Here is a 27,605-nt window from a genome sequence, read left to right as displayed (position 1 = left end):
GAAGATACCCGTGAATGAGACAATTTAGGGGATAGGACTTGATCTACTGCCTTTCTCTGGTTAAATCAAAGTGGTTTATATACTATATTCAGGCACTTATTTGTACTTGGGGCAATGGAGGGTTAAGTGACTTGCCCAGAGTCACAAGGAGCTGCAGTGGGAATCGAACCCAGTTACCTGGAATCAGAGTCTGCTGCACTAACCACTAGGCTACTCCTCCACTAGCAACATTCCATGTAGAAGCCTGCCCTTGCAGATCAGCAACGCGGCCACGCAGGCTTCTGTTTCTGTGAGTCTGTGTATAATCTGGTGTCATGCCATATAATGATGATGACGGATATACATTTTAGAAATATTCAGATAAATAAAATTATATGTTCCTATTTGCAAATAATTTCATTGTGATTCCTGCAGAACGTGTCTGGCATTCAACACCTCCACCTTTATTCTGCTCTTTCTTCAGGACTCAGACTTTGCTGAAGTTCTGACCAATTTGTCCAGTCTGGAAATGTTCTGGCTTGCACAAGGGCAGCTGAGAATCAGTGTGGAAGTAGAAGGTAGACAGAACCTTCGGATCTCTGGATACATCACAGTAAAGAAGTCATGTGACAGTAAGTGATGAGATTCACCTACAAAACCTATTAGGACAGAAAAAGGGAAACACTGCAAAATAGGCCAAGATGGAAAGCAAAATCAAAGGATAAGGAGATGGAGAAGCTGTGGGCTAGAATGGAAGGGTGATTGAAAGAAGAGAAGACTGCAAACGTGGGTCAGTAGTCACTCACTCTTTCCCTCTTCTATTTACAGCCATCCAGAGTGTACTGTCCGGCGGAGATTCCCTGATTCCAACCAAAACTGGAGCTGTAGGCTCTGCCAAATTCATGCTGCAGAACAACGGGACACTGGAGTATCAGGTACAGATGAAATGAAACCCTGAATATAGTGATAGCTCACTTTCAACACTAAGCCATTCCTCCATGTATACCCAAATATCAAACCAATACGAACTCTGAATCCTCAACTATATCAGACCTCCACACCAACACTAACTCTTTCTCCAGCTAAACCCAAGCTCACTTTCAACACTAAGCCATTCCTCCATGTATACCCAAATATCAAACCAATACGAACTCTGAATCCTCAACTATATCAGACCTCCACACCAACACTAACTCTTTCTCCAGCTAAACCCAAGCTCACTTTCAACACTAAGCCATTCCTCCATGTATACCCAAATATCAAACCAATATGAACTCTGAATCCTCAACTATATCAGACCTCCACACCAACACTAACTCTTTCTCCAGCTAAACCCAAGCTCACTTTCAACACTAAGCCATTCCTCCATGTATACCCAAATATCAAACCAATACGAACTCTGAATCCTCAACTATATCAGACCTCCACACCAACACTAACTCTTTCTCCAGCTAAACCCAAGTAGTATCACACTGTCAAAACTATACACCATGGGCAGTAATCTCCTCCCTGGATTTCACACCTCAGACAGTAGCCCCTTCCCCCAACCATTCTCGGGTATCTAAATGTCAATAATAACCCCTTCCTCATTGCTACCTATCTCAATCTTTCCTCCTGCCATGCGCACTCTCTTCATGAGGTAGATACTGTTCTGCTGTCTCTCCTCTTCTAACCTGTTTTCTTGACCTCTTCATTGTGCAGGTACAAGTGGCAGGAACTACAAGTGAGGTGATTAGGATCACACTGGAGACTAAACCTCGAAGGAAAAACAAACGGAATGTTCTGTACGACTTAAGTCAGGACTACAGGAATGGACAGGTAAGGAAGAGCATCTCTCTGACATTCTTCTGACTGCTTTACTTTATACGACAAACAAGCATGACATTTCTAAACTGGGTTTCATGGTGCAACTTAGACCTTACAGGTTTACTGCTTCACATGCCACTTAGGCAGGCTTTCTAGTCTCAGCTTATGCTTACAGCTTTCTATACAACTTGAACAGACAGGCCATTTTTGAAACTGGGTTATTGGAATCATATCTTCCTTATAAAGTTCCCTTTTTCTTCCTTAGGTAGGATTCAAGCTAGGGTTTAGCTAATTCACCTCAGCTGAGGAAGACCTACTGAACTGCTCTGTGTGCTGAGTTTCTTTCACACTAGAGCACAACTCAAAACACATAACAAAGCTATACAGTTTCTCCCCACACCTTCATCCTTTCATATCTGGCTCTGAGGCCTGTGGATCCATCCTGCAGCAAGCAAAACATCAACACAAAGCTCCATTACCTTACAGAAACACTTTCTCTAACATGTCTCAAGCTCCTCCACATCTGTGTGGAATCTCCTGTTAAGCTTGACTGCAGCACTCTGTGGTTCCCCTTCCCAAGCAAAACCTTTCCACACTGGAGAATCCTGGCCAATTCATATCGTCTCTCTGGGGCGTGGAGTCCCTGCTCAACGGCTGGGCTCATTAACTTCCTCCAAGGAAAAACCTCTTCCCTCCCTTCCTCTGAGACTCTTCTTTCATGGTCCTCATCTTTCTACTGGGCTGTAACATTTTTCAGTACATGAACTTCAAACAACATTCCTCACCCTTGTTGCTGGGGATCTGGGGGGAGGGAATCTCCATGTTGCCCTGGTTGGACAGGAGGGACTCCCCCTCCTCCACCATGGTGCAGTTCTTGACTTTTCTCCTGCTGCTTCTTAAGCTGAGTACTGTGAGTTTCCCTTTGTTCTGACTACAGCTGCCAACTGGATCCAGATTCGCAGGACATGGTTGATCCAGTCCTAGATTTACCCTGTTGCATGTAGGGACTTGTAGTTCTGATTTCCCCATTGCATTCCGTAAGAAAAATACTGTCCACATAATACTCCAGAAACAGCCAAATTTAACAAAATATGCTTTATTATATACATGCACACTTTCCACTTCTATTGCTAATGCCTGTTAACTGGTCACAAACAGTTTACTCCATTATTTATAAAGAACTCTATAGGTCCATAATTAGCAGCTGCCAGAGCAATTTATAATGGGGCATCTGCTACTCTCTCAAAAATATCTTCCTTCAATGCTGAAGCTCTGAGCCTTACTACTACTACTACTACTATTTAACATTTCTAAAGCGCTACTAGGGTTACGCAGCACTGTACAATTTAACATAGAAGGACAGTCCCTGCTCAAAGAGCTTACAATCTAAAAGACAAGTGAACAGTCAGTCCGATAGGGGCAGTCAAATTGGGGCAGTCTGGATTTCCTGAACGGTAAGAGTTAGGTGCCGAATGCAGCATTGAAGAGGTGGGCTTTAAGCAAAGACTTGAAGATGGGCAGGGAGGGGGCTTGGTGTAAGGGCTCGAAGGTGGTTCCAAGCATAGGGTGAGGCGAGGCAGAATGAGCGGAGCCTGGAGTTGGCGGTGGTGGAGAAGGGTACTGAGAGGAGGGATTTGTCCTGTGAACGGAGGTTACGGGCGGGAACGTAAAGGGAGATGAGAGTAGAAAGATAGTGAGGGGCAGCAGACTGAGTGCATTTGTAGGTAAGAAGGAGAAGCTTGAATTGAATGCGGTATCTGATTGGAAGCCAGTGAAGTGACCTGAGGAGAGGGGTGATATGAGTATATCGGTTCTGGCAGAATATAAGACGTGCAGCAGAGTTCTGAACAGATTGAAGGGGGGATAGATGGCTAAGTGGGAGGCCGGTGAGGAGTAAGTTGCAGTAGTCAAGGCGAGAAGTAATGAGAGCGTGGACAAGAGTTCGGGTGGTGTGTTCAGAGAGGAAAGGGCGAATTTTGCTGATGTTAAAGAGGAAGAAGCGACAGGTCTTGGCTATCTGCTGGATATGCGCAGAGAAGGAGAGAGAGGAGTCAAAGATGCCTTGAGAGTCAGCTGTTAGATATTGTATCGTGGAGCCTCTAACAGCCATATCATAGCTGTCATTTGCAGCACGAATCATCTGCTTAGAACAATCTTCAAAATGTGCTAAAATCAACTGGAGAGAAGGTTTGTTAGCTTCTGATAATCCTGCCACTAACTGATTCCATAATAGTATGTAAATATTGTAAATAATGATAATTATGCACTGCAATGTGAGCAGCGAGCATGGAAGTTTGGTACATTCTTTTACCCATTAAGTCTATAGATTTAAGGTCCTTGTTTGGAGAATAAGGCATATGGTCTTTAGAAGCTTTGTTCTTCCTCACTGCAGATTTGACTATCAAAGAAACATGAGACAATTGTTGCTTGCCATGTCCTAAAACTTCCTGCAGTCAATATTTATTATCTGAATTTCGTTTAGTTGGTCTAACTGAATTAGGCGTTGACCAAATGGATATGTACAGGTCTTGAAGTATTTCATCTATAGGGAGCCGCAATACTCTCCTTATGAAGGTCATATAATGGATAACTCTTCCTCTCTACGATTCCCTAATGTGTCTGTACACACAAACCTTTTTCTACCACAACATTACTGTATTTGTTCATACCGGAATTGGCGAACACCTTTACGGTACTATGTAAGCCACATTGAGCCCACAAATAGGTGGGAAAATGTGGGATACAAATGTAACAAATAAAATAAATAAAATAATGGATATTCCACAATCCAAATATCTGACAATGACTTATATCTGCTCCCGTTATGACCCGGAAATATTCCATCGTTTCTTAAATGAGATGTTACTCCATCTGTATATTTCTTTTATTTTTATTTGTTACATTTGTAGCCCACATTTTCCCACCTATTTGTAGGCTCAATGTGGCTTACATAGTACCAGAGAGGAATTTGCAGACGCCGGTGAGAACAAATACAAAGTGATGTTCTGGTAAGATAAAGTTCATGTGGCACAACCACATTAGGGAATCATACAACGGAAGAGTTGTGCTTTCCATGTCCATTACGTACTTTAGTTTTTTTTTTTTAACTTATAAATATTATTGAAACATCATCTCAAGTACAACATAGAGCCTCTGGCTCTGAACAAATTACAACTTATCTTTTATCTTAACAGTTTCCTTCAAACCCTTTTTCCTACGTACTTTAGTTTTGTTGTTGTTGACAACAGCCCCAGCCCCAGCCCCCTTTTCAGACCCCAGTTTCAGTCCTAGCTCGCTTATCCCACCAACCCTCCCTTTCAGCCCCATTTCCAGTCCCCTTCATCCACCTGCCCTGCATTATTGCCACCCTTTTCAGCCCTAGCCCCTATTTTAGCTGCTAGTTCGAGCCTCAGCCGCAGCCCCCAATCCCCCCTGCCCACCCTCAGCTCCCTCGGCAGCCCCCTTCTTGTTTCTGCTGCCCAGCACCTGCATTTTTAAAATCTTTGAATCGGCAGTGCAGTGCCAGCATCTGTGAAAGAAGCAAGTTGCTTCAGGCCTTCCCTCACTGTATCCCACCCTCCTCTGATGTAACTTCCTATTTCTACGAGGGTGGGACAAACATCAGACAATAGATATACCAGTAGCAGTCCTATCCACCACAAATGTAAGAGCATTAGACACCTTCATCTGGAGCCCCCTTGTGAGATCCCGTGGGCTTATTGTCCTCCAAAGCTTTACGCTGCTGTCTTCTGTTTTTAAATCACTTTGAGCCATTTGACTCCACTGGACTCATCTGCTACCCCATTCCGCGCGAGTGCTTTCAAGACTTGGCAGTCCCAGTTTTTTCACAGCATCCCAGACTTCTTCAACAATTCTAACAGTTGTGTGGATGCTAATCGTAGTAAAAGTGAGCCCAAAAGGAAGGAAGGGTGTCTGCCACCAGGTCTAGCAGAAAATGACCTCCTGCTCTTTCCAACTCAACTCCCTGGGTTTATTATTTCTCAGCTGTCTCAAAGCACGGTTTGCCAAATGTAACTTAATTTCCACAGAAGCCTCTGCTAGGCCTAGTCCCTCGAGCACCGCCGCACAGATTTTCTTTGCGATCAACTTACAGTCCTCTGAAACACCACGCAGCGGAAGATTATTCTGCCGCATTCTGTTCCCTGTTTTTTTCCATCTTCTCTTGTAGCTGCCACTCAGAAGCCTCCAATCTGTATGTCTGCTTACACCACATCAAGCTCTTCCCCTTAGGAGTAGCCTAATAGTTAGTGCAGTGCCCTGAGAATTGGGGAACTGGGTTCAATTCCCACTGCAGCTCCTTGTGACTCTTGGCAAGTCACTTAACCCTCCATTGCCCCAGGTACAATGAATGTAGTTGCAAAAACCACAGAAAGGTGGTATATCAAGTCCCATTTCCCTTTCCCTATTTGAGATTCTACATGGAATGTTGCTAGTGGAGGAGTAGCCTAGTGGTTAGTGCAGTGGACTTTGATCCTGGGGAACTGTATCGGGCAATCAAGCCATTGTGACATCACTGATGAGGTTGGCTCTTATTGGTGGAATGAGTGGAGGAGTAGCCTAGTGGTTAGTGCAATGGACTTTAAGCCATTGTGACATCACTGATGAGGTTGGCTCTTATTGGTGGAATGAGTGGAGGAGTAGCCTAGTGGTTAGTGCAGTGGACTTTGATCCTGGGGAACTGTATCGGGCAATCAAGCCATTGTGACATCACTGATGAGGTTGGCTCTTATTGGTGGAATGAGTGGAGGAGTAGCCTAGTGGTTAGTGCAATGGACTTTAAGCCATTGTGACATCACTGATGAGGTTGGCTCTTATTGGTGGAATGAGTGGAGGAGTAGCCTAGTGGTTAGTTCAGTGAACTTTGATCCTGGGGAACTGGGCTCAATTCCCACTGCAGCTCCTTGTGACTCTGGACAACTCACTTAACCCTCAATTGCCCCAGGTACAAATAAGGACCTGTGTATAACATGTAAACCACATTGATTGTAACCACAGAAAGGCGGAATATCAAATCCCATTCCCTTTCCCTCTACCTTCATCGCCATATCCTTCATGCACGTCAACATCTCTGTAATCTCTTCTTTAAGCTTTCTGGCCCATGCAGCAATCTGTGTGAATCACCGCAAACTTTCCTTTAAGATCTCCAGACCAGCGCAGGAAATCATTGTCCTTCTCTAAGGCTTTTTCTGTTGCTGCTGATGGGCCCCTCTGCCACCATGTCGCCCATACTGGGAGGAACAGAGCAGTGCCATAGCAAGGGCGGCTGCCACCCGGGGCGGTTTGCTGCTGCACACCCCACCCCGGGTGCAGCATGGCGCATTCCCCCCCCCCCCCCCCCCCCCGTTGCGTGTGTAGGAAAGGGAGCAGGTGGGAGGGCCAGTCCGCCCCGAGTGTACGTCGCTGGGAGCTGCGTCGGCTCCGCTGGTTTCCTGCTCTCTCTGCCCCGGAACAGGAAGTAACCTGTTCCGGGGCAGAGGGAGCAGGGAACCAGCGGAGCCAACACCCCCCAGCGGCGTGCACCCGGGGCGCACCGCCCCTCCAGCCCCTCCCCCCTTCCTACGCCACTGGAACAGAGTTCCTGCTTAATCTTTTTCCTTCACATACTTAGATATCAAATGCACTCTCCAAGGTTTTATGGTGCTCCAAGGGGCTTGGCGTACCTCTTTGCTCATGCCTCTGCAGCCACATACCACAGGACTGCAGCAGGGAAAGGGGTGGGATTTGATATACCACCTTTCTGTGGTTACAATCAGGTTTACATGTTATATACAGGTGCTTATTTTGTACCTGGGGCAATGGAGGGTTAAGTGACTTGCCCAGAATCACAAGGAGCTGCAGTGAGATTCAAACCTAGTTCCTCTGTTCTCAGGCCGCTGTACTAACCACTACTCCTCCACTCCACTTATCCATGCTGGGTGGTGTTTCAGGATGTCCCACCACCAGCACAAAGAGTGCAGTGTTCTGGGCTCCCTCCTAGGCCTCAATCCACCTTAGACCACCAGGTAGCCTACTTCTATCTAGTTCCCCTGTGCTGCAGACCTAGAAGGCATGACATGAAAACAGAGGTTGCGGTGAGACAAGTGAGGACAGTACTGCGATGAGAGGGAAGGGAACAGAGAGACAGAGATGGAGGTGGCGGTGGGGGCAGGGAGATTAAGAAACAGATACTGGACAGGGTGGACAGAAGATTATGGACACAGAGGAAGGGAAGAGACTGGGAGATTCTGGACATGAAATGAGGAAAAGAGAGAGATGCTGGAAATTGAGAAGGAGATACTGAACATGGGAGGAATGGAGAGTAAGGGGAGATGATGGACATGGATGGAGGGAAAGGGAAGAGATACAAAACTGAACAGATGCAGCAAAAATAGGAAGCCTGAAGACTGGATTGTGAGAAGGAGGCAAAATTGGAAAAAGTTGAATGTGAAAAATCAGTTACAAAGATGCATTTGGGGCAGGAAATGGAAAAGACAGGCAGAGAGAAAAGAAATAGAAAATGTACAGGAGGTCCTGGAAAGTTAAGAGGACAGACAGAGAAAACAGACCCAGAGAATGGGACCAACATGATAAGAAAAATAAATATCACCAGACAACAAAGATAGACACAATTTTATTTTCAATGTACTGATTGGACTATCACGTCAGGTTTGAGAATTATATCTGTTAACTTTATATTTTGCACACTACAGCAGGAAATGTCTCTCTTTCTACTTCTGTGGTGTTGCACTACATGCAGAGTCAGACTTCTTGGGATTTCAATTTGATTTATGTCTACATTAGCACTCTCAGTTTGTGGTCAGTTATCCTGTATTTGAAGAGGTGTTATGTGTAATCTAGAGGCCTGGTGGTCTGTTAGTGCTGAGTGTTTGAGGAGGGGTTTGTGGTGATCTGACTTGTTCAGTTTTCCCAATATTCTAGGGCTCACTGCAATATTTACGCTGCACCTTTCAATGTTTTCATTGTTAACACCATTTGCGATAGTCAGTACATTTTTTTAAATAAATAGTAAATAAAGCCTGTTTTCTGCTGTTTAGGCTGCAGGAACGTGGGAGCTGATGAATGCACGGGATGTTCACATGTTACTCCAAAGTGAACTTTTCCTCAGTGTGGCCACCAAGGATTGTGAGGAGGAAGAGCTGCGAGGTCAGATCCTCCCCTTGCTCTACAGTGGGCTTCTGGCCCGCTATCAAGGTACGTGATTCTTCTAGTTAATTTGAATTGAAAGGAGATGCCTCTCTAGAAGATAATCCAAGGGAAGGTGAATCTGTAGGCAGTTTTTCAGCAATGAGAATGTGGTAATGTGAGCGAGCGAGTGGAAGGCTTGGACTCCTGTTAAAATACAGACAGTGGGTAATGAAAAGGTCAAAAAGGAAACTTTATTTCTGTACAAAGGGGAAATAAACAGATTCTGCACCTCCAATAAAGTCTCTCAAATTCAGTTCTTGTACTCTGCTCCGCTTCACTACATACCAGTGGTTCTCAACCTTTCTTCTATTGTGACACACCTGACAGACAACTTTCATGAATGTGACACACCGAACACTAAACTTCACAGCTGAACAAAGCACGCCTAAATATTTCCTTGTTTAATTGTTAGTTTAGTATGAATTTACATATCCCGTATCAAATCAGTCTAAGATTTATCACTTGAAATACAACAAAACAAATATAGATTCAAATTCTAGTGTCACCTCAGTAACAGCAACAAAATAATTCCTCCACTACCAGATACTATGAAGAAACACAGAACCTGCAAATATGCTACTCAGAAACTATATAGCAAACAGAGGGGGTCTTTTACTAAAGCTTAGCTCAAGTTATCTGCAGTAGGGTCCATTTTATTCCTATGGGCCCTGCTGCAGATTACTCAAGCTAAGCTTTCGTAAAAGACCCCCAGAGTCTATGGACAGCAGACCAGCATCATTTTCAGTTATTACTGGGGGTAGTGGGGAAGCAGAACTAGGGACCAGTTACAGGGATTTTTGGGACACACTGGTTGAGAACCACTGCTACATCCTGTTTTCCTGGTCGCTTGTCCCAGACACTGCTCTCATAGGTTAAACAGCCACTTCTCAGAGTCTGTTTATTCAGGTTCCAAGTAATTTCTCCTTCCTTATGGGAACATCTTCTTCATACAAACTTAGGGTAACAACGTCCAGTGAAGGCCACTCCACTTCCTCAGATCTTTCTTAGGTACTACAGCCAACAGGATATGCTGGAAGCATAGAAGCCAACTTTTCAAAATTATTGGGGGTGCTAAGCCCAATGGAAATGACCCCTTCCTAGACACATACAAGGAATTTTCTCAATATTGGGGGTGCTCAAGTACCCACAGAGTCGGCTCCAATGGCCGGAAGGATCCTTGCCTTCAGGACTTACCTTCTAGAGACCTCTGGTCTCAAGGTCTCACTCTGGGAAGTCTCTTGTTCAGGACCCTCTCTCTCTCTCACTCTCACTGACTCGGGGTATTTACTGCCCTCCTAGCCTGAGCCCCGCCCCTCTGACAGCCTCAATCTGAGCAGACTAGTGCCACCTGCTGCAATGTGGCTGAACTGCTCTTCACTACACCATCCACTCCCTGACAAAGATAAATAACCCCTCCTACCCTAAATCTGATGATCATGCCACCCTTGTCTAACATTGCTCTCACTCATATCTTTTTTTTTTCTCTTCTCTAAATCTTGCCCATTTCTAGCCCCTCAGGGTTGGAGACCATTCATTTAGGGAGCCCAGCACCCACTCTTCTAATACAAGCCAGAGTGGTTTACAATCCCAAATAATCAACAAAACCACAAAAGAACGCCAAATCTTAATAGAAGAGTAACCGTTCACAAGACCCATCCGTTTAATCTTAACAGCAGCTCTCAGCAGTCCTGCAGGCTTCCACGTGGTGTGTACATGAGCCAGCTGAAGGCCCAAATGCATCCCAGAAAAAATGAAGCAATCCGGTTCAATCATCCTTGGCCCCTCAGTACCAAAGTAAATAACCTACCTGATCCAGTACATCAAATGCAGATGCCATGTCCAATGTACTTGCCAATGCAACCCTGCCTGCATCCACACGCACTCTGACATCAGTAAGCAACAGTGACAGCAGTGCATCCCAATTGACAGAAGAGATCAAGGGCAGACAATAACAAAGCTGCGTAAAAGAAAAATGGAAAGAGCAGCCAAATCACCAATACACAAAAAAACGGGCAGGGAATCCATGCAGAACCCATGGTCTGCAAACAAACCACAGCCAAACCACCCCCCCCCCCCCTTGTTGCCGAGCACTGGCAAATGCCACATACCCTGCCGGCAAAAATGAAGTTAAATAAGATAGGGAACAGATGTAGAAGAGAGAAAGAGGGGGCAGGTACGCCATCAGCACCAACATGGCTGGTGTCCAGGGGAGAAATTTGTGGTTGATGGAGCTGGGCTCAACGCATTCTTGTTTATGCCACAAAGGTATTTTAATGTCTCTCTCTCATATCTCCCCTCTCTTTGTTTTTGTTACATTTGTACCCCGCACATTTCCCACTCATGGCAGGCTCAATGCGGGAGGCAATGGAGGGTTAAGTGACTTGCCCAGAGTCACAAGGAGCTGCCTGTGCCGGGAATCAAACTCAGTTCCTCAGTTCCCCAGGACCAAAGTCCACCACCCTAACCAATAGGCCACTCCTCCACTCACCTTTCTTCCAAAGAACACATATTGAGATCTTTAAGTCTGTCCCAATACACTTTCTGACAAAGACCAATGACCATTTTAGTAGCCGCCTTCTGGACCGACTCCATCCTGTTTATCTTTTTGAAGGTGCAGTCACTAGAATTGTACACAATATTCTAAATGATGTCTCACTAGAGTCTTAGACAGGGGCATCATCACCTCCTTTTTTTCCTACTGGACATTCCTCCCCCTATTACACAAGCATCCTTCTAGCTTTCACCATCACCTTTTCTACCTTGTTGGGCACCTTAAAATCATCACATATGGTCACATTCAAGTCCAGCTTCTCTTTCATGCACAAAACTTCTTCAGTTCCTAAGCTGTACCACTCCCTCAAGTTTCTGTAGCCTAAGTGCATGAACCTGAATTTTGTAGCATTATATCTTAGGAGGTTGATTATTCAAAGCAATTTAACTGGGCAGGAGAGGCTCCTGGAAGGTTAGATCACTTGTCCAGGAATATCTGCTGATACTAAGTGGCACATAAGAAAATAAGAATAGCCATATTGGGTCAGACCAATGGTCCATTTAACCCAATATCATACTTCTAACAGTGGCCAAACAGAAACCCAGTTAGTAGCAACATTCCTGTTACCAATCCCAGGGAAAGCAGTGGGTTCCCCATGTCTGTCTCAATAGCAGACCGTGGACTTTTCCTCCAGGAAACCTTTTGAAATCCAGATACGCAAACTGCTGTTACCATATCCTCTGGCAACAAGTTCCAGAGCTTAACTGGTGTGGAGGAGTAACCTAGTGGTTAAAGCACTAGTCTTGACATCCAGAGGAGGCTGGTTCAAATCCCACTGCTGCACCTTGTGATCTTGGGCAAATCACTTAACCCTCCATTGCCTCAGGTACAAAATTAGATTGTGAGCCCTCCAGGGACAGAGAAATACCCAGTGTACCCAAATGTAACTCACCTCAAGCTACTACTGAAAAAGGTGTTGAGCAAACAAATAAACTAAACTATTCATTGAGTGAAAAAAATATTTCCTCCTATTTTGTTTTCAAAGTATTTCCATATAGCTTCATTGAGTGCCCCCCCCCCCCCCCCCTGGTCTTTTTACTTTTTGAAAGAGTAGAAAATCAATTCACTTTTATCCATTCTACACCACTCAGGAGTTTGTAGACCTCAGTCATATCTCCCCTCATCCTTCTCTTTTCCAAGCTGAAGAGCCCTAAACTCTTTAGCCTTTCCTCATATAAGACAGGAATTCCATCCTCTTTATAATTTTGATCGCTCTTCTTTGAACCTTTTCTAATTCCGCTATATATTTTTTTTGTGATACAGAGACCAGAACTGAACGTAATACTCAAGGTGCGGACGCACCATGGAGTGATACAAAGGCATTATAGTATTTTCGGTCTTATTCACCAACCCTTTCCTAATAATTCCTAGTATCATGTTTGCTTCTTTGGCTGCCACTGCACACTGAGCAGAAGATTTCAGCGTATTATCTATGAAGACACCTAGATCTTTTTCTTGAGTGCTGACCCCCCAAGGTGGACCCTAGCATCAGGTAACTATGATTCAGATTATTCTTCCCAATGTGTATCACTTTGCATTTGTCTACATTAAATGTCATCTGCCATTTGGATGCCCAGCCTTCCAATTTCCTAAGGTCTTCCTGCAATATTTCACAGTCCACATGTGTTTTAACAGCCTTGAATAGTTTTGTGTCATCTACAAATTTAATCACTTTATTCATCATTCCAATTTCCATATCATTTAAAAACATGTTAAATTACACTGGTCCCAGTACTGATCCCTGCGGCACTCCACTGTTCACCCTCCTCCATTGAGAGAAATGACCATTTAACCCTACCCTCTGTTTTCTGTCCAATAACCAATTCCTAATCGGCACGAGAACATTGCCTCTTACCCCATGACTTTTTAACTTTCTCAGGAGTCTCTCATGAGGAACTTTGTCAAAAGCTTTCTGAAAATCAAAGATACGTTACAACAACCTGCTCACCTTGATCCACATGTTTATTTACACCTTCAAACAAATGAAGCAAATTGTTGAGGCAAGCCTTCCCTTGGCTGACTCTGTCACATTAAGCGACTATATGTTTTAATCAGCTATAAAATAACCGGATATTCAAATCCGGAGCCCACGCAAGTCCCGACTTTGAGTATCCGGGAATAACGCCATCGGCAGAAAGCACAAATTCTCACTGCTGACGGCTGAATATTGACCCCTTTGTGTTTAGGGGAGATGGTGGCCAGAGCCAATGAAAAATCATAAAAGTATATAAAACCACCTTTGCTACTACCCTGCAGCTCACTAGCTGGGCTAACAGATAAGAAAGATCTATAAAAACAAGTAGTTTTCTGTGCTTGCCTGACAGCGTCCCAGGCCAGAGTAGAAATAAGTAGCTGAAAAAGACAGTAACTTGGTAATATAATGCTAACTTTGTCTAGGCCACTTTTACTTCAATTCACTGATCCCCCACACACAGTTTACTAAGCTGCACGGCAATGCCAACACATCCCATTCAAAGTGTGGGGGGGTTAGAAAGTCCAAATGTAGACCAAAGACATTTTCCATGGTAGCAACTACGTTTGGAACTGACTGTAGTAAGAAAAAGCTGAAAAAGGAGCATGTGGAGAAAGAGCTATGGGAGGCCCAGAAAGAGAGAGACCATATGGGGGAAGAGAAAAGAAAGGCCCATATGAGACTCATAGACCTGGAGTAGCAGAGTAGTCGTGGGGAGAAGAGCAAGGAAGGGGCCATTAGACTATAGGAGGAGCAAGACTATGGAAGGAGCCCCTGCTTACTTTGTTTTCTCACCACATTTCCCCCCCCCCCCCCCCCCCCCTTCTCTCTCTTGGTCTGTTTAGATTTTCCAGTCCTCCTGGCTGGACAGTTTGTGTATCCCCCAGTTCGGACGAGCTCTGCAGGGCATGCCTGGGTGTCCCTTGATGAGCACTGCCACCTGCACTATGAGATTGTGGTTGGAGGGCTCGGGAAAGCTGAGGATGGAACACTGCAGGCTCATCTCCATGGGTTCGCAGAGATCGGAGAGTTTGATGGAAGCAGCCAAGAGCACAAGAGACTTCTGAAGGGTTTCTACGGCTCAGAAGTAAGAGACTCTTTCTTCAAGAAGAATTTAAATGGGAGAAGGGATGAGAGATACCATAGAAAAAGGTGTTTTCTCACACACACAGAAACTAGTAATGAATAGATTTTCCAGAAGTAAAACACAAGGAGGTGATGGAGGAAATGCAAGAGAGGTTCTGAAAGTGAAACACTTAATTCTATTAAGGACACATACAGAGGAGTATAGTTGTAAACAATATATAAAAAACCACTTCACTAATATCATGTTCTGCTACTTATGTTAGTAAGACTTATAATTCTGCATCAAAATTCTCACACAAAACAAATGGGAGAGGAAAAAGCCTCAGTGCAGGGTATATTTCATTCCATTATTAATAAATGACCCTGCTGCATCAATCATCAGCATAAAAAACCTCATCCCCATTAATGTTTGAAATTTCACATGTTTTATATTCAGTTTTTAAGATGGTGGAAGTTGCATTAGGGAGAATGAAAACCTCCTTGGGTGGAGTGGGTGGAGACTAGCTTCAGCCTTGTGACATCATGCTGGCTCTTGTCATTAAATCTCCTTGGGCTACACCAATCCCTTCCTTCCTCTGCAGTTCATTGGACAGACAGAGACAGCCAATAGACTACAGCAACTCCCACCTTCCCCTGCAGTTCACTGGACAGACACAGCCAGCCAATGGACTATAGCAACTCCCACCTCCTCTTGCAGGGCATTGGCTAGACAGAGCCTGCCAACAGGCTACTCTCCTCTCCTCCTTCCTGTACACATTAATTGATTTGATTTGCTTACTTTATTTTTTGTCTATTAGATTGTAAGCTCTTTGAGCAGGGACTGTCTTTTTGTGTATGGTGTACAGCGCTGCGTATGCCTTGTAGTGCTATAGAAATGCTAAATAGTAGTAGTAGTAGTCTCTTGTAATCAGAGGTGATATTGTGATGTCATAATGCCTCAGGCCACCAATAAGAGCCAACCTCATCAGTGATGTCACAATGGCTTGATTGTCCTATACTTGGCTCACTTTTATTACATAGCTCTTTGAGCAGGGACTGTCTTTCTTCTATGTTTGTGCAGCGCTGCGTACGCCTTGTAGCACTATAGAAATGCTAAATAGTAGTAGTAGTACATCAAGGAGGTTTGATAACAGGAGATGGCATGAGCCTATCTGGCCCATTATGTGGGCTGAAGCCAGTAGGCAGAACTTGTTACCATATCAATTTCATTGTTTTGGGTATACCAAGATGGCAGATTGGGGAGAATTAAAATCTCCTTGGGTGGACTGCTTTGTGACATTCCCTCTCCTGTTATTAAACCTCCTTGGACTACACCAATCCCCTCCTTCCCCTGTAGTTCATTGGACAGACACTGCCAGACATAAATACATAAGTGTTGCCATACTGGGACAGACCAAAGGTCCATCAAACCCAGCATCCTGTTTCCAATAGTGACCAATCCAGGTTACAAGTACCTGGCAAGATCCGAAAACAGTACAATACATTTTATACTGCTTATCCTAGAAATAAGCAGTGTATTTTCCCCAAGTCCCCACCTCCTTCCTGTTTCCCTGCAGCTCTGAAGCGTAGAACGTTTAGCTCCAAATGTACAGATTTACAGGAAAGAATACTGGGGGGCTTAGGCACCATATGCCTCCATTGGCTTAGGTACAAACTAAGCCAATGGAGGCAGAGAAGAGTTGATCCATCTTATGCTGCTCATTGGATGGTTATATCCCATCCGCTCGCAGGATCTCACTTTTTATCCACATATCTTTGTTTAATTTCTTGAGTAGATGAATGACCTTACAGGATCCCAGACTCTTCTTCATCCACAGCCCATCTCTCAGTCCCTTTCTTAGCGCTGCCCTGGGTCTTTTCTTCCAGCATGCTTACATTCTCTCTCTTATCTTGCAGGCACAAGGCATCTTGAAGGACCTTAGTTCTGAGTTACTTCAGCACCTTAACAAGGGCACAGCCTTCATTCAAGTCAGTACCAAAGCACACCCCCAGGGCGAGATCCGGGGCAGGGTGAGTATGGAGCCTGGGTTACAACTGCCATAGGGTGGGATATGATGCAGGGTGAACATTGAGCAAAGACGGTCAACATTGAGAATCTCACTAGAGGAGGAGGCGGACACTGACAACTCCCCAGTGAAAGGAAATAATGATTCAGTTTAAATAGCTTCTTCTACCTATGCCCCTTCTTCCATTCCCAGCTTCCACCCCATGTTTTTCATCTGCCTGCACCATACACCTAGAAGAGACTTCTGGGATTAATATATCAAGAGTGGAAGAGTAGCCTAGTGTTTAGGAAGTGAGCTAAGAACTAGGAAAGCTGGGATTCAAATCGCACTGAGACTGTGATCCTAGCGAACCACACTGAGACTCTTTGTGATCCTGGACAAACCACACAGACTCCTTGTGATCCTGGGCAAACCACACTGAGACTCTTTGTTATCCTGGGCAAACCACACTGAGACTCCCTGTGATCCTGAGCAAACCACACAGACTCCTTGTGATCCTGGGCAAACCACACTGAGACTCCCTGTGATCCTGAGCAAACCACACAGACTCTTTGTGATCCTGGACAAACCACACAGACTCCTTGTGATCCTGGGCAAACCACACTGAGACTCCCTGTGATCCTGAGCAAACCACACAGACTCTTTGTGATCCTGGACAAACCACACAGACTCCTTGTGATCCTGGGCAAACCACACTGAGACTCTTTGTTATCCTGGGCAAACCACACTGAGACTCCCTGTGATCCTGAGCAAACCACACAGACTCCCTGTGATCCTGGGCAAACCACACTGAGACTCCCTGTGATCCTGAGCAAACCACACAGACTCCCTGTGATCCTGGGCAAACCACACTGAGACTCCCTGTGATCCTGAGCAAACCACACAGACTCTTTGTGATCCTGGACAAACCACACAGACTCCTTGTGATCCTGGGCAAACCACACTGAGACTCCCTGTGATCCTGAGCAGATCACACTGAGACCCCTGTTATCCCGGGCAAACCACACTAAGACTCCCTGTGATCCTGACAAATCACACTGAGACTACTCTTTACTGTGATCATATAAGACCCACAAGTTTTTTTTTTTTTTGGTTTCCATAAAGAGCGCTGGGTAAAAGAAATGACAGAATTGTGGGGGGGGGGGGGGGGCACTGTTGAGAACTGCATATGTGCTGCTCTGCTCATACATGTCAGCATATGTGCAGGTATGTGTGCATGCCACTCCAGATGCCAGTGTCTCCTGCTAGTGCAGTCCCTTGCGCTCTCCCTTTACTGCACTCAGTATGTTTCCATACTATTTGGTTACCGCATTGGTGAGCAACATTTTTGTGTTACGCTTGTGTTAGGAAGTTTGGACTGAGCAGTAGCACATGACTTACTGCATCAGCCCCTGCGGATGACAAAATGCCTGCTATCCCCGAAAGTAACAGGTCTGTAAAGGTGTGAGCTGAATCCTAAAGGAATATCTGCTCTCTCTCTCTGACCATATTCAATCCTGCCTTTTGAGAATGCTTTTAAATATTAACCTCTCACTCTCAGTTTGGATTTTCATACATTTCCTGTAGCTTCTCTCTTAGATCACTGAATACTGGCTGCTGTTTCAAAAGTTAAGTCATATCAGTGTTGAGGGAGGCTAATCAGTGACTTGCAGGCCCACATCACCTACTCTGGGAGTAGAGAGCTGCACGGGAACGGGGTTCGCGGGAATCCCGCGGGGACGGAAGCAGTGCTGTGGGGTTCCCGCGGGGACGGAAGCAGGTCCTGCAGGGTTCCCGTGGGGACGGAAGCAGTTCTGCAGGGTTCCTGTGTAAGCTGCACTGCATCAGCCTCTCATCTACCGAGTACCTTGAGTGCTGTCTCCTCCTCTTCCTCCTTGCTTTAACAGCACAACTGTGGAAAGTCTTCTGTTAAGGAGGTGGTAGAGACACAAATGATGATGGAATTCAAAAAGGCTTATAATGGAAGTTATAAAAATCCTAACCTTAAATGGCTGCATGTGTGTGGATGTGTCAAGTGACGCTTAGATGGTGACTCTGGTTCTGATTAACTAGGGCCGATACCGGGCAGACTTGTATGGTCTGTGTCTAATATATGGCAGTCTGGTTTAGGATGGGCTACAAAGGGCTTACACCAGGGGCGTAGCCAGCCTTCCGTGGGAGAGGGGTCCGAGCCCGGGGGGAGGGGGCACATTTTAGCCCTCCCCCCCGGCGCCGCCCCCCCCACCGCCGACATTGCCGCCCCCCCTCCCGCCGCGAACCCGCCGCCGCTGCAGCCTACCTTTACTGTTGCTGGCGGGGGATCCCACTCCCCGCCAGCCGACGTCTTCTTCTTAGTCGCTTCCCGCTCTTCAATTTGTTTGCTGACGTCCTGCACGTTGTACGTGCAGGACGTCAGACTCAGAGAACAGAACTGTTCTCTGAGTCTGACGTCCTGCACGTATAATTACGTGCAGGACGTCAGCAAACAAATTGAAGTGCAGGAAGGACTGAGAAGACGTCGGCTAGCGGGGAGTGGGATCCCCCGCCAGCAAAAGTAAAGGTAGGCGGCGGCGGGGGCGGGTTCGCCGGGAGGGGGGTCCTGGGGTGAATCTGCGGGGGCCCCGGCCCCCTCAGGCCCCACGTAGCTACGCCACTGGCTTACACAGCAACTTCAGTGGCTGGAACATAAGGACAGTGCTGGACAGATTTTTACGGTCTGTATCCCACAAATGAGAAGACGAATAGACTGGAGTGGGCTTCAACGAGAACTCCAGCAGTTGAAATATAAGTATAGGGCCAGATAGACTTCTATGGTCTATGTTCCAGAAACTCGAAAGAAAGTATATAATATCACACTCGTTGATTTAATCATGAATTGATAATGAGTGTGACTATTGGGCAGACTGGATGGACCATTCAGGTCTTTATTTGCTGTCACTTACTATGTTACAATTAATCCTCTTTGCTCCCGGGCTGATGCGCAGACCTCAGCTCTGACACAGGCAAGAGCATCGGATGCCACCTGACCTACTGGCACGTGCATGTGGTGATCTCTCAGCACACAGTGCCAGAAATCAGAGACAAATCTTACATGTGCACACCAGAGTGTTCTAAGTTTCAGCTTCCATTCCTTCCTTGCCTACAGTGATGTGGCTCAAATCCAGAGAGAGGCTGAGGGAGCTGACCAGAATTTTCTTTTATGTACCATTAAATTCTTGTGGGGACGGGTTGGGATGGGTAAGATTCCAGTGGGGTCGGGTGGGAATGGGTGAGATTCTAGCAGGGACGGGTGGGGATGGGTAAGATTTCTGTCCCCGTGCAACTCTCTATCTGGGAGCAGCAGGAAGCCAAGAGGAGGCAGTGAAGCCAACTTTGGCCCAACTCACTCCATCTGGTTCTGGCAGCTAACACTGAACGAGACTAAACACTACAATTCACACATTGGTTAACAGTTTAATATTGTTCACATCCCCAACCTGAGTTCTAATTCTTCTTCAGAATGAATGTGAATATAACTAATTAAATCCAATCCCCCGCCCCCAGTTCTGCGCTGTGATAGGAGACAGTTTTACTGCTGTGGAAGAGACACCCACCTCCAACCCCCCCTCCCCCCCCCAAGGCAACATCCCTATTTTAGAGACTGGTTCGGGGAGTCCATTTCCCTGTCTGTCACTGGTCCCTCTTCTGCTACAGGGCTGTCTCTAATGATACCCCCCCTGTGCTGCCTTGTGAGAGGGGAGATTTTTGCTGCTCTGGGAGTGACCCCCCCTCCCGGGTGCTAGTCTGCAAGAGGGGCAACCTCCCTACTTTATACAGTAGTCCAGGAAGCCACTTCCCTGTCTCCTGTGCTGTGGCCCTGTCTCCAGTTCTTATCTTTCCATTCCAGGTGCTTCTTCCCAACAGATGTGAATCGGCTGCACTACTGGTGGCTCCTCACCACACGGAGCATGAGCACAAGCTCTTCGAGGAAGGGAAGCCGACGGACCCTGAGGAAGTGAAGAAAACTCACAATTCGTGTTTCTTCGAGGGCCAGCTTAGACCTCATGGTACCAGCTGGGCCCCTAACTATGATAAGAAATGCTCTGTCTGCAGTTGCCAGGTAAATGCTGGTTCTGACTGGGCAGTACTGGTAAGAGAAATAAGTGGACTGGGCCCCTTGTGAGCTATGGTGTTGGGGAGGCCCTGAGGGATCAATTCCTGCTGGAAAGTTGTGGTGCATTTGTGGTGATTCTGACCCTCAGTCTTTCCAAGTGTTGTGCCTGTCCCTCCCTTTTATCACATATAATCCTTCTCCGTGCTGCGCACCCTCTTCTCCTTCCTTCTCATTTACGAAGAGTGTTTATCCCCTCTCCTTTCTCCTTCCCCACTGTCTGTCTCGCTCACCTTCCCTCTCTGGCCCTCACTGGGGGTTTGATACAGAAACCTTGGCTTAGACCCATGAGCTGATGTTTTGTTTCCAAATTCATTTAACTAACCAAATAGTACATAGTTTCAGTTCATAACAGGTGGACTGACATGAGAGGGTCGACTGGATAAATGCACACAGGTCTGCACTGGATGAGTGCACACACAGGTCTGCATCTGCATCAGACACAGCTACATCTTATGCACAAATCGGTGAACAGAGCTGCAATCACACACCTTTCACAGGTGCCGAAATATGTGCAATGCCAATATTTATGAGTAAAATATCATTCCACCATATGTGCAGATGTATGCGATATAGGGGTTGGAATTAATTAGTCCTAAGTATCTCATTTAGCTGGCACTGAATATCCAGCTGGCAGTGGTTAGCAAAATACTGTGCTTCTGGCTTAATTTCCGGCCCACTGTTTTTAGTGCTCAGACCTGTACATGCGATTCTCCGCACGTTTCCTCTATTTTCCAGCACTCTCCCCCTCAATTCTCTCTCTTTCCATTTGTTTTTACCTGTGCATGCGATTCTCAGCTTGTTTTCTTTATTTTCCAGGACACTCCCCTTAGATTCTTTCTTTCTGTTTGTTTTTTGTGGGGGGTTTTTTTACCTGTGCTTTTTATGAAACTCAGAAAAGTTGCAGGTTTTACATGCACATAGTAAATATTTTTTTTAAAACAGGCGTGAAATTCCCACTAAACTGGCTGCAGAAGATCAAACAAATCTTTTACGCCTCTTTAGACTCGGCATTAAAGCCGTGGTGTTGAGCTGAGCCACGTGATGTTCTGCACACGTCTCTGCATCTGTGCTGAACATTTAATAGATGCATTAGCACGGATGTAAATGTTCTCAGTTAGTATGGATTTAAATGCGCTTAGCCCTTGCATTGTGCATCCACCAAGCCAACCATTGTGTGGAACTGGCCTCTGGGATGGTGTCTTTCCCGCCCTTTCTGTTTCATCTAGTTCATCATTAGCAGTGAAGACTTCAGAAAATGCAGCTCAGCAGTGTTTAGAAGCAGATCTAGCAAGTGAATTTTAATTACTGAATATAAACCCAGAGAGATTAAGAAAAGTCAGAAGAGAGCTTGTTCCATGGATGGAGAATTTTCTTCTTCTTTCACAGAAACGAACTGTGATTTGTGACCCGGTTATCTGCCAGCCCTTGAACTGCTCCTTCCCTGTCTACCTTGATGATCACTGCTGTCCTGTCTGTGAAGGTAACTGGCACCTGGTGGTGGTGGTGGGGGGGGGGGGGGGGGGGGGGGGGGAGTCAGTGTTGAAGGTAACTGGCACCTGGTGGTGGGGGGGGAGTCAAGTGTCTGTGCCATCTAACTGGAACTAGTCTAAACATGTCCAGTACCTGGTTAACTTCTGGGCACTTCTGGGCGGGGGAATCAGTGGTTTCTGTTGCCCCTCCCTCTCTCCCAAAGACTGAAGCCCCCAATGATATGTCCCTGGTGGTCTAGGGGGTTCTCTGGGCAGGACCGATGTTCACTCACTTGTACCCATCACAGTTCCAGCCTCTAAATGACTGCCACGGCTTCTGGAAGGGGGGGAGATGGTGGGGGCTTCATTAGGGGTTTCCTTTCTATGGAGGTGGGAGGGAAGGGGAATCTGAATCACAGTGGAGAGAGTGGGGACTCGGAGGTGGTGAGAGCGCCTGTTTTTCATTGTGCAGGTCCTGCCATACATTCATTAGATCCAAATAAGTCCCAGTGGCCAGTACACATTGGCATGGCCTGAGCGTGGGCTGCAACAAAGGATAAAACTGAAACATAGTATAAAAACAAAATACTTTCTATCTAAAAGCAACATTAAACACAACTCAAAATCATAATTCATCATCCGCGTTAGGAGTTACGGATCAAGAAAGGGATCTGGGTGTCGTCGTCGATGATACGCTGAAACCTTCTGCTCAGTGTGCTGCTGCGGCTAGGAAAGCGAATAGAATGTTGGGTGTTATTAAGAAGGGTATGGAGTCCAGGTGTGCGGATGTTATAATCCCGTTGTATCGCTCCATGGTGCGACTGCACCTGGAGTATTGTGTTCAGTACTGGTCTCCGTATCTCAAAAAAGATATAGTAGAATTGGAAAAGGTACAGCGAAGGGCGACGAAAATGATAGTGGGGATGGGACGACTTTCCTATGAAGAGAGGCTGAGAAGGCTAGGGCTTTTCAGCTTGGAGAAGAGACGGCTGAGGGGAGATATGATAGAAGTGTATAAAATAATGAGTGGAATGGATCGGGTGGATGTGAAGCGACTGTTCACGCTATCCAAAAATACTAGGACTAGAGGGCATGAGTTGAAGCTACAGTGTGGTAAATTTAAAACGAATCGGAGAAAATTTTTCTGCACCCAACGTGTAATTAGACTCTGGAATTCATTGCCGGAGAACGTGGTACGGGCGGTTAGCTTGACGGAGTTTAAAAAGGGGTTAGATAGATTCCTAAAGGACAAGTCCATAGACCGCTATTAAATGGACTGGAAAAATTCCTCATTTTTAGGTATAACTTGTCTGGAATGTTTTTACGTTTGGGGAGCTTGCCAGGTGCTCTTGACCTGGATTGGCCACTGTCGGTGACAGGATGCTGGGCTAGATGGACCTTTGGTCTTTCCCAGTATGGCACTACTTATGTACTTATGTAATATGTGAAGATGAGGTTTCTGCTCCCACTCTCCAGCAGGCCTCACTAGCCTCTGAACAGGACTCCAAACAGTCTCTTCCCAGCATCCTGAGCAATCCAACCTCAAGCTCCTGGCCCCCTTTCTCACTCAGGGTGAGCTGGTTCTCAGTATGCAAATTGTATGCAGATTAGCCTGTTATCCTTTCACGCTCAGGGTGACCTGGTTCTCCAGAGGCAAAATTAAACAGGTCTTACCAACAGCATATTCAGGCAATCCTTTATTCCAGCCCCTGGGCACAGTTCTTCTAGCTTAAATACTTTATACATTTACATATCTTCACACTGAGCCTCCCCACACAGATTCCTGGGCTCAGCACTAACCTCAATACTTTGGGGACTTCTAATCCCAGGCTTTGCAGCCTGCTTCTCAGTATTGGGACACACAGCCCTACTTCTTCTTTGGACACCCAGTCCTTCCTTCCTTGGACACCCAGTCCTTTCTTTCTTTAGACTCAACAGTCCTTTTGTTGCAGGAATTGGGATAGGAATTTGTGATGCTTCAGGAGTCAGACAGCACACACCAGAATGAGAGAGAAATCTTCTTTATTTGCCAGCAAACAAAGCAGGACATCAGTTCTAGCTCTCTTCTCCTCTCTTAGCTCTCTGTGTCTTTCTCTCAGCTCTCTGTGTCTTTGTCTCAGCTGCTTCTCTTCTTATGCTGTCTCTCCTGTTGTCTTCCAGCTTTCTTCCTTTCTTCTGAGCTCCTTCTGACGTAAACTGCTTCTGCTCCTACTTAAATAGGGTCCTAAGCCCTCCCCCTAGCCTAGCCCCCTTTACTCCCAATTGGTTTAAGGAATAGATTGGTTACCTTGCCTCAACCAATCATTACTTTTGAAATATCAGTTACATAGGTTTGGTATTCCTCAAACTGACCCAGTCCTACACTTAGCTTATAATTAATCAAGGAGACGAGAGCTAACTAGCCCTGACCTCGTTCACCTATCAGCTTATATATTAAACCAGCCAGAACTGCAGATAAGTCTAACCACATGTTGATCTCCTCAACTGCAGTCTTAAACAGCAGACAAAGAGTAATACAGAATTTAACAGACATTCTACATTTAACTACACAGAGTAAACATATTCTAAATATCAAAAACTTGTAAATACTAATCTATTGCCTCTCTCTAAACAGTATTTCTTCTAAGCATTTTAAACTAATCCTAAACAAACAGCCTGCTATATACCGGCTCATAATAGAATACATGTGTTTGCTTAGCAATCCATCCCTCACAAGGTTGAAAGAAATTCCTGTGTCTGACCTTTCTAACCCAGCCCAGCAAATGTAAATAACTTAAACCAGATAACATTCCTTCACTTGCTAGCAGAACTGAGAATTTAAAATAATATCTGAGCACCTTTAAACAAAATTAACCCTTCATATGATTTCTCAGAATTATTCAATTTCTTTTGCTCACTGCCTCATTCCCCCCTTTGAGACTAAAATCAGCTTATGCAGAGATAAGTCTCACAACTCAGACTCTGGAGATTATAGTGGTCCTAACTAGGAATAACATTTTCTTTCTTCCTAATCTAAAACAAATACAGCAAACTAATTAAGCAGTAATATTTCAACAGTCTGTGCTAATCACAGATTACTCTCATATAATGTTCTCAGTCTTTGAGTTCTTATACCAGTTGGGATAGACCCTCAACTGACAAGGATCAAGCTTTCAAATTCCAAGAAAGCCAGAATCAGGCAAGAAAGAGTCTCAGTATGAAGCCGAAGTTCAGCCGCTCCTGCAGTATGCAGTTGACCCTTCTTTTCAGCTAGTAGATTCTTTGGTTCGGGTCAGGCGCAACTTCAATGGCTCCGCTGGATCACTTTCTGCTCTCCACTGTTTAGGCTCCGTCTGATCCGTGCTGGGCTCAGTCTGGTCAGCAGACTTAATTCGAGACCAATGGACCCATGGAGTTATCCCTGCGACCTTCACAGCTGCAGGGGTAGAAAGCAAAACAGTAAAAGGTCCTTTCCATCGGGGCCCCAAAGGCTGGAGCCTCCAGTCTTTCACCCAAACTCTATCCCCTGGCAGGAAGGAATGTACCTGAGCCTGGAAGGGGACAGGGTTTATTTCTCTCACATAAGACTGAAGCTCAGAAATTATCTTACCCAGGAGGGCTACCTGCTCCTGCACCTGGGCAGACCCTAAAATCCCTATGTCTCCCTTAATTCCCTGTAAAATGGCTGGGGGCTTCCCATACACAATTTCAAAGGGAGAGAGGGCTGTTCCTTTAGTTGGAGTGCATCGGAGACGGAAAAGGGCTAGTGGCAGTGCCTGTGGCCATTTCAATTGGGTTTCCTGACAAATCTTTGCTAGGCTATTTTTCAAGGTTCTGTTTGCCCGCTCAACCTGCCCTGAACTCTGGGGACGATAGGCACAATGCAATTTCCAGGTAATGCGCAAAGCGCGGGACAGGGCCTGAAGTGTAGCTTCAACAAAGGCGGGACCATTATCTGAACCTATGGCAAGAGGCAGTCCATACCTGGGGATGACATCCCTAAGGAGGGCTCGAGCTACTTCTGTGGCTTTCTCAGTGACTGTAGGATATGCTTCCACCCACCCAGAAAAGGTACAGACCATGACTAAGAGGTATCGGAACCTACCACTCCTGGGCATTTCTGTGAAGTCTATAACTAGGGACTCAAAGGGTGTTAGTCCTCTAAACTGAACTCCTGGTGGAATACGGGGTCCCTGACGAGCATTATTCTGGGCACAGAGAGTACATCGGGCAGAGGCAGTGGCAACCAGACTATCCAATCCTTCCAGCACCACTACTCGATTGAGTAGGCGGGCTAGTGCTGTTTTCCCTAAGTGTGATAGGTCATGAGCTTGAGACACTACAGGCCAAGCTAGGTGGCGTGGCACCAGAACTCTGGTATCAGGGAGATGTAACCAGCCATCAGGTCTCCTTACTGCACCTTCTTCTTGAGCCCATTTCTCTTCCATTTGGGTATACATAGGTGTCCATTCTTGCAATCGAATTTGGAACAGGGGGGTCACAGTACTTGCTGGGGGTCCTCGAGCAGCTTCCTTGGCCACCCGATCAGCATGACGGTTCCCTCGGGCCACTGGAGTATCTATTCTTTGGTGTCCCCTGCAATGAATGACAGCTACCTTCTTAGGGGCCCACACAGCCTCTAGCAACTGAAGTATTTCAGGTCCATACTTAACAGGTTGGCCTGCAGCATTTATGAGTCCCTTTTCCTTATACAAAGCTCCATGAGCATGTAGAGTTGTGAAGGCATATTTGGAATCAGTATAAATGTTGGTTACCAGTCCTGCTGCTAACTCCAGAGCTCGTATGAGGGCCACAAGTTCTGCTTTCTGAGCTGAAGTTCCTTGGGGCAGGGCTCTTGCTTCTATCACCTTGTCTTCTGTCACCACAGCATAGCCTGCCAGTCGCTTGGAGTTCTCCACATAACTGCTTCCATCTGTGAAATAAATTACATCTGGGTCCCTCCATGGAACATCTTTAAGATCTGGTCGACTGGAATACACTTCATCCATGGTTTGGATACAGTCATGATCCGGTGGTCCCTCAGATGCTGGCAAAAGAGTGGCGGGATTGAATGTAGCCACTGTTTCCAGGTGTATCCGTGGATTCTCACACAAACTAGCTTGGTACTTAACCATGCGGTTATTTGTAAACCAGTGGTTGCCCTTATACTCCATGAGGGTGAGAACTGCATGGGGGACTTTAACAACCAGTTCTTGCCCCAAGGTCAACTTATCAGCTTCCTGGACCAGTAAGGCTGTTGCTGCAATGGCCCTCATGCAGGCTGGCCATCCTTTAGCCACTCCATCCAGCTGTTTAGACAGGTATGCAACAGGCCTCTGCCAGGATCCCATCATCTGGGTCAGCACACCCAGAGCAACCCCCTGTCTCTCATGGACATACAATGAGAAAGGTTTCTCCA

At 45.9% G+C, this 27,605-nt stretch overlaps 1 protein-coding gene across 1 annotated transcript in view; it reads left to right on the top strand.

Annotated features, from left to right (window-relative positions):
- CHRD (chordin) overlaps window positions 1-27,605 on the top strand; it is a 95,092-nt gene that overhangs the window by 26,837 nt on the left and 40,650 nt on the right. The window contains exons 10-17 of the mRNA XM_030216181.1: window positions 464-611; window positions 808-914; window positions 1,681-1,797; window positions 8,841-8,997; window positions 14,360-14,601; window positions 16,497-16,610; window positions 20,472-20,684; window positions 22,125-22,218. Coding sequence (XP_030072041.1) covers window positions 464-611; window positions 808-914; window positions 1,681-1,797; window positions 8,841-8,997; window positions 14,360-14,601; window positions 16,497-16,610; window positions 20,472-20,684; window positions 22,125-22,218 — 1,192 coding nt within the window. The remainder of the gene's footprint in view (window positions 1-463; window positions 612-807; window positions 915-1,680; window positions 1,798-8,840; window positions 8,998-14,359; window positions 14,602-16,496; window positions 16,611-20,471; window positions 20,685-22,124; window positions 22,219-27,605) is intronic.

The sequence above is a fragment of the Microcaecilia unicolor genome, chromosome 10 (assembly GCF_901765095.1).
Source record: "Microcaecilia unicolor chromosome 10, aMicUni1.1, whole genome shotgun sequence".
Taxonomy (NCBI): Eukaryota; Metazoa; Chordata; class Amphibia; order Gymnophiona; family Siphonopidae; genus Microcaecilia; species Microcaecilia unicolor.
This window is presented reverse-complemented; position numbering and strand designations above follow the sequence as displayed.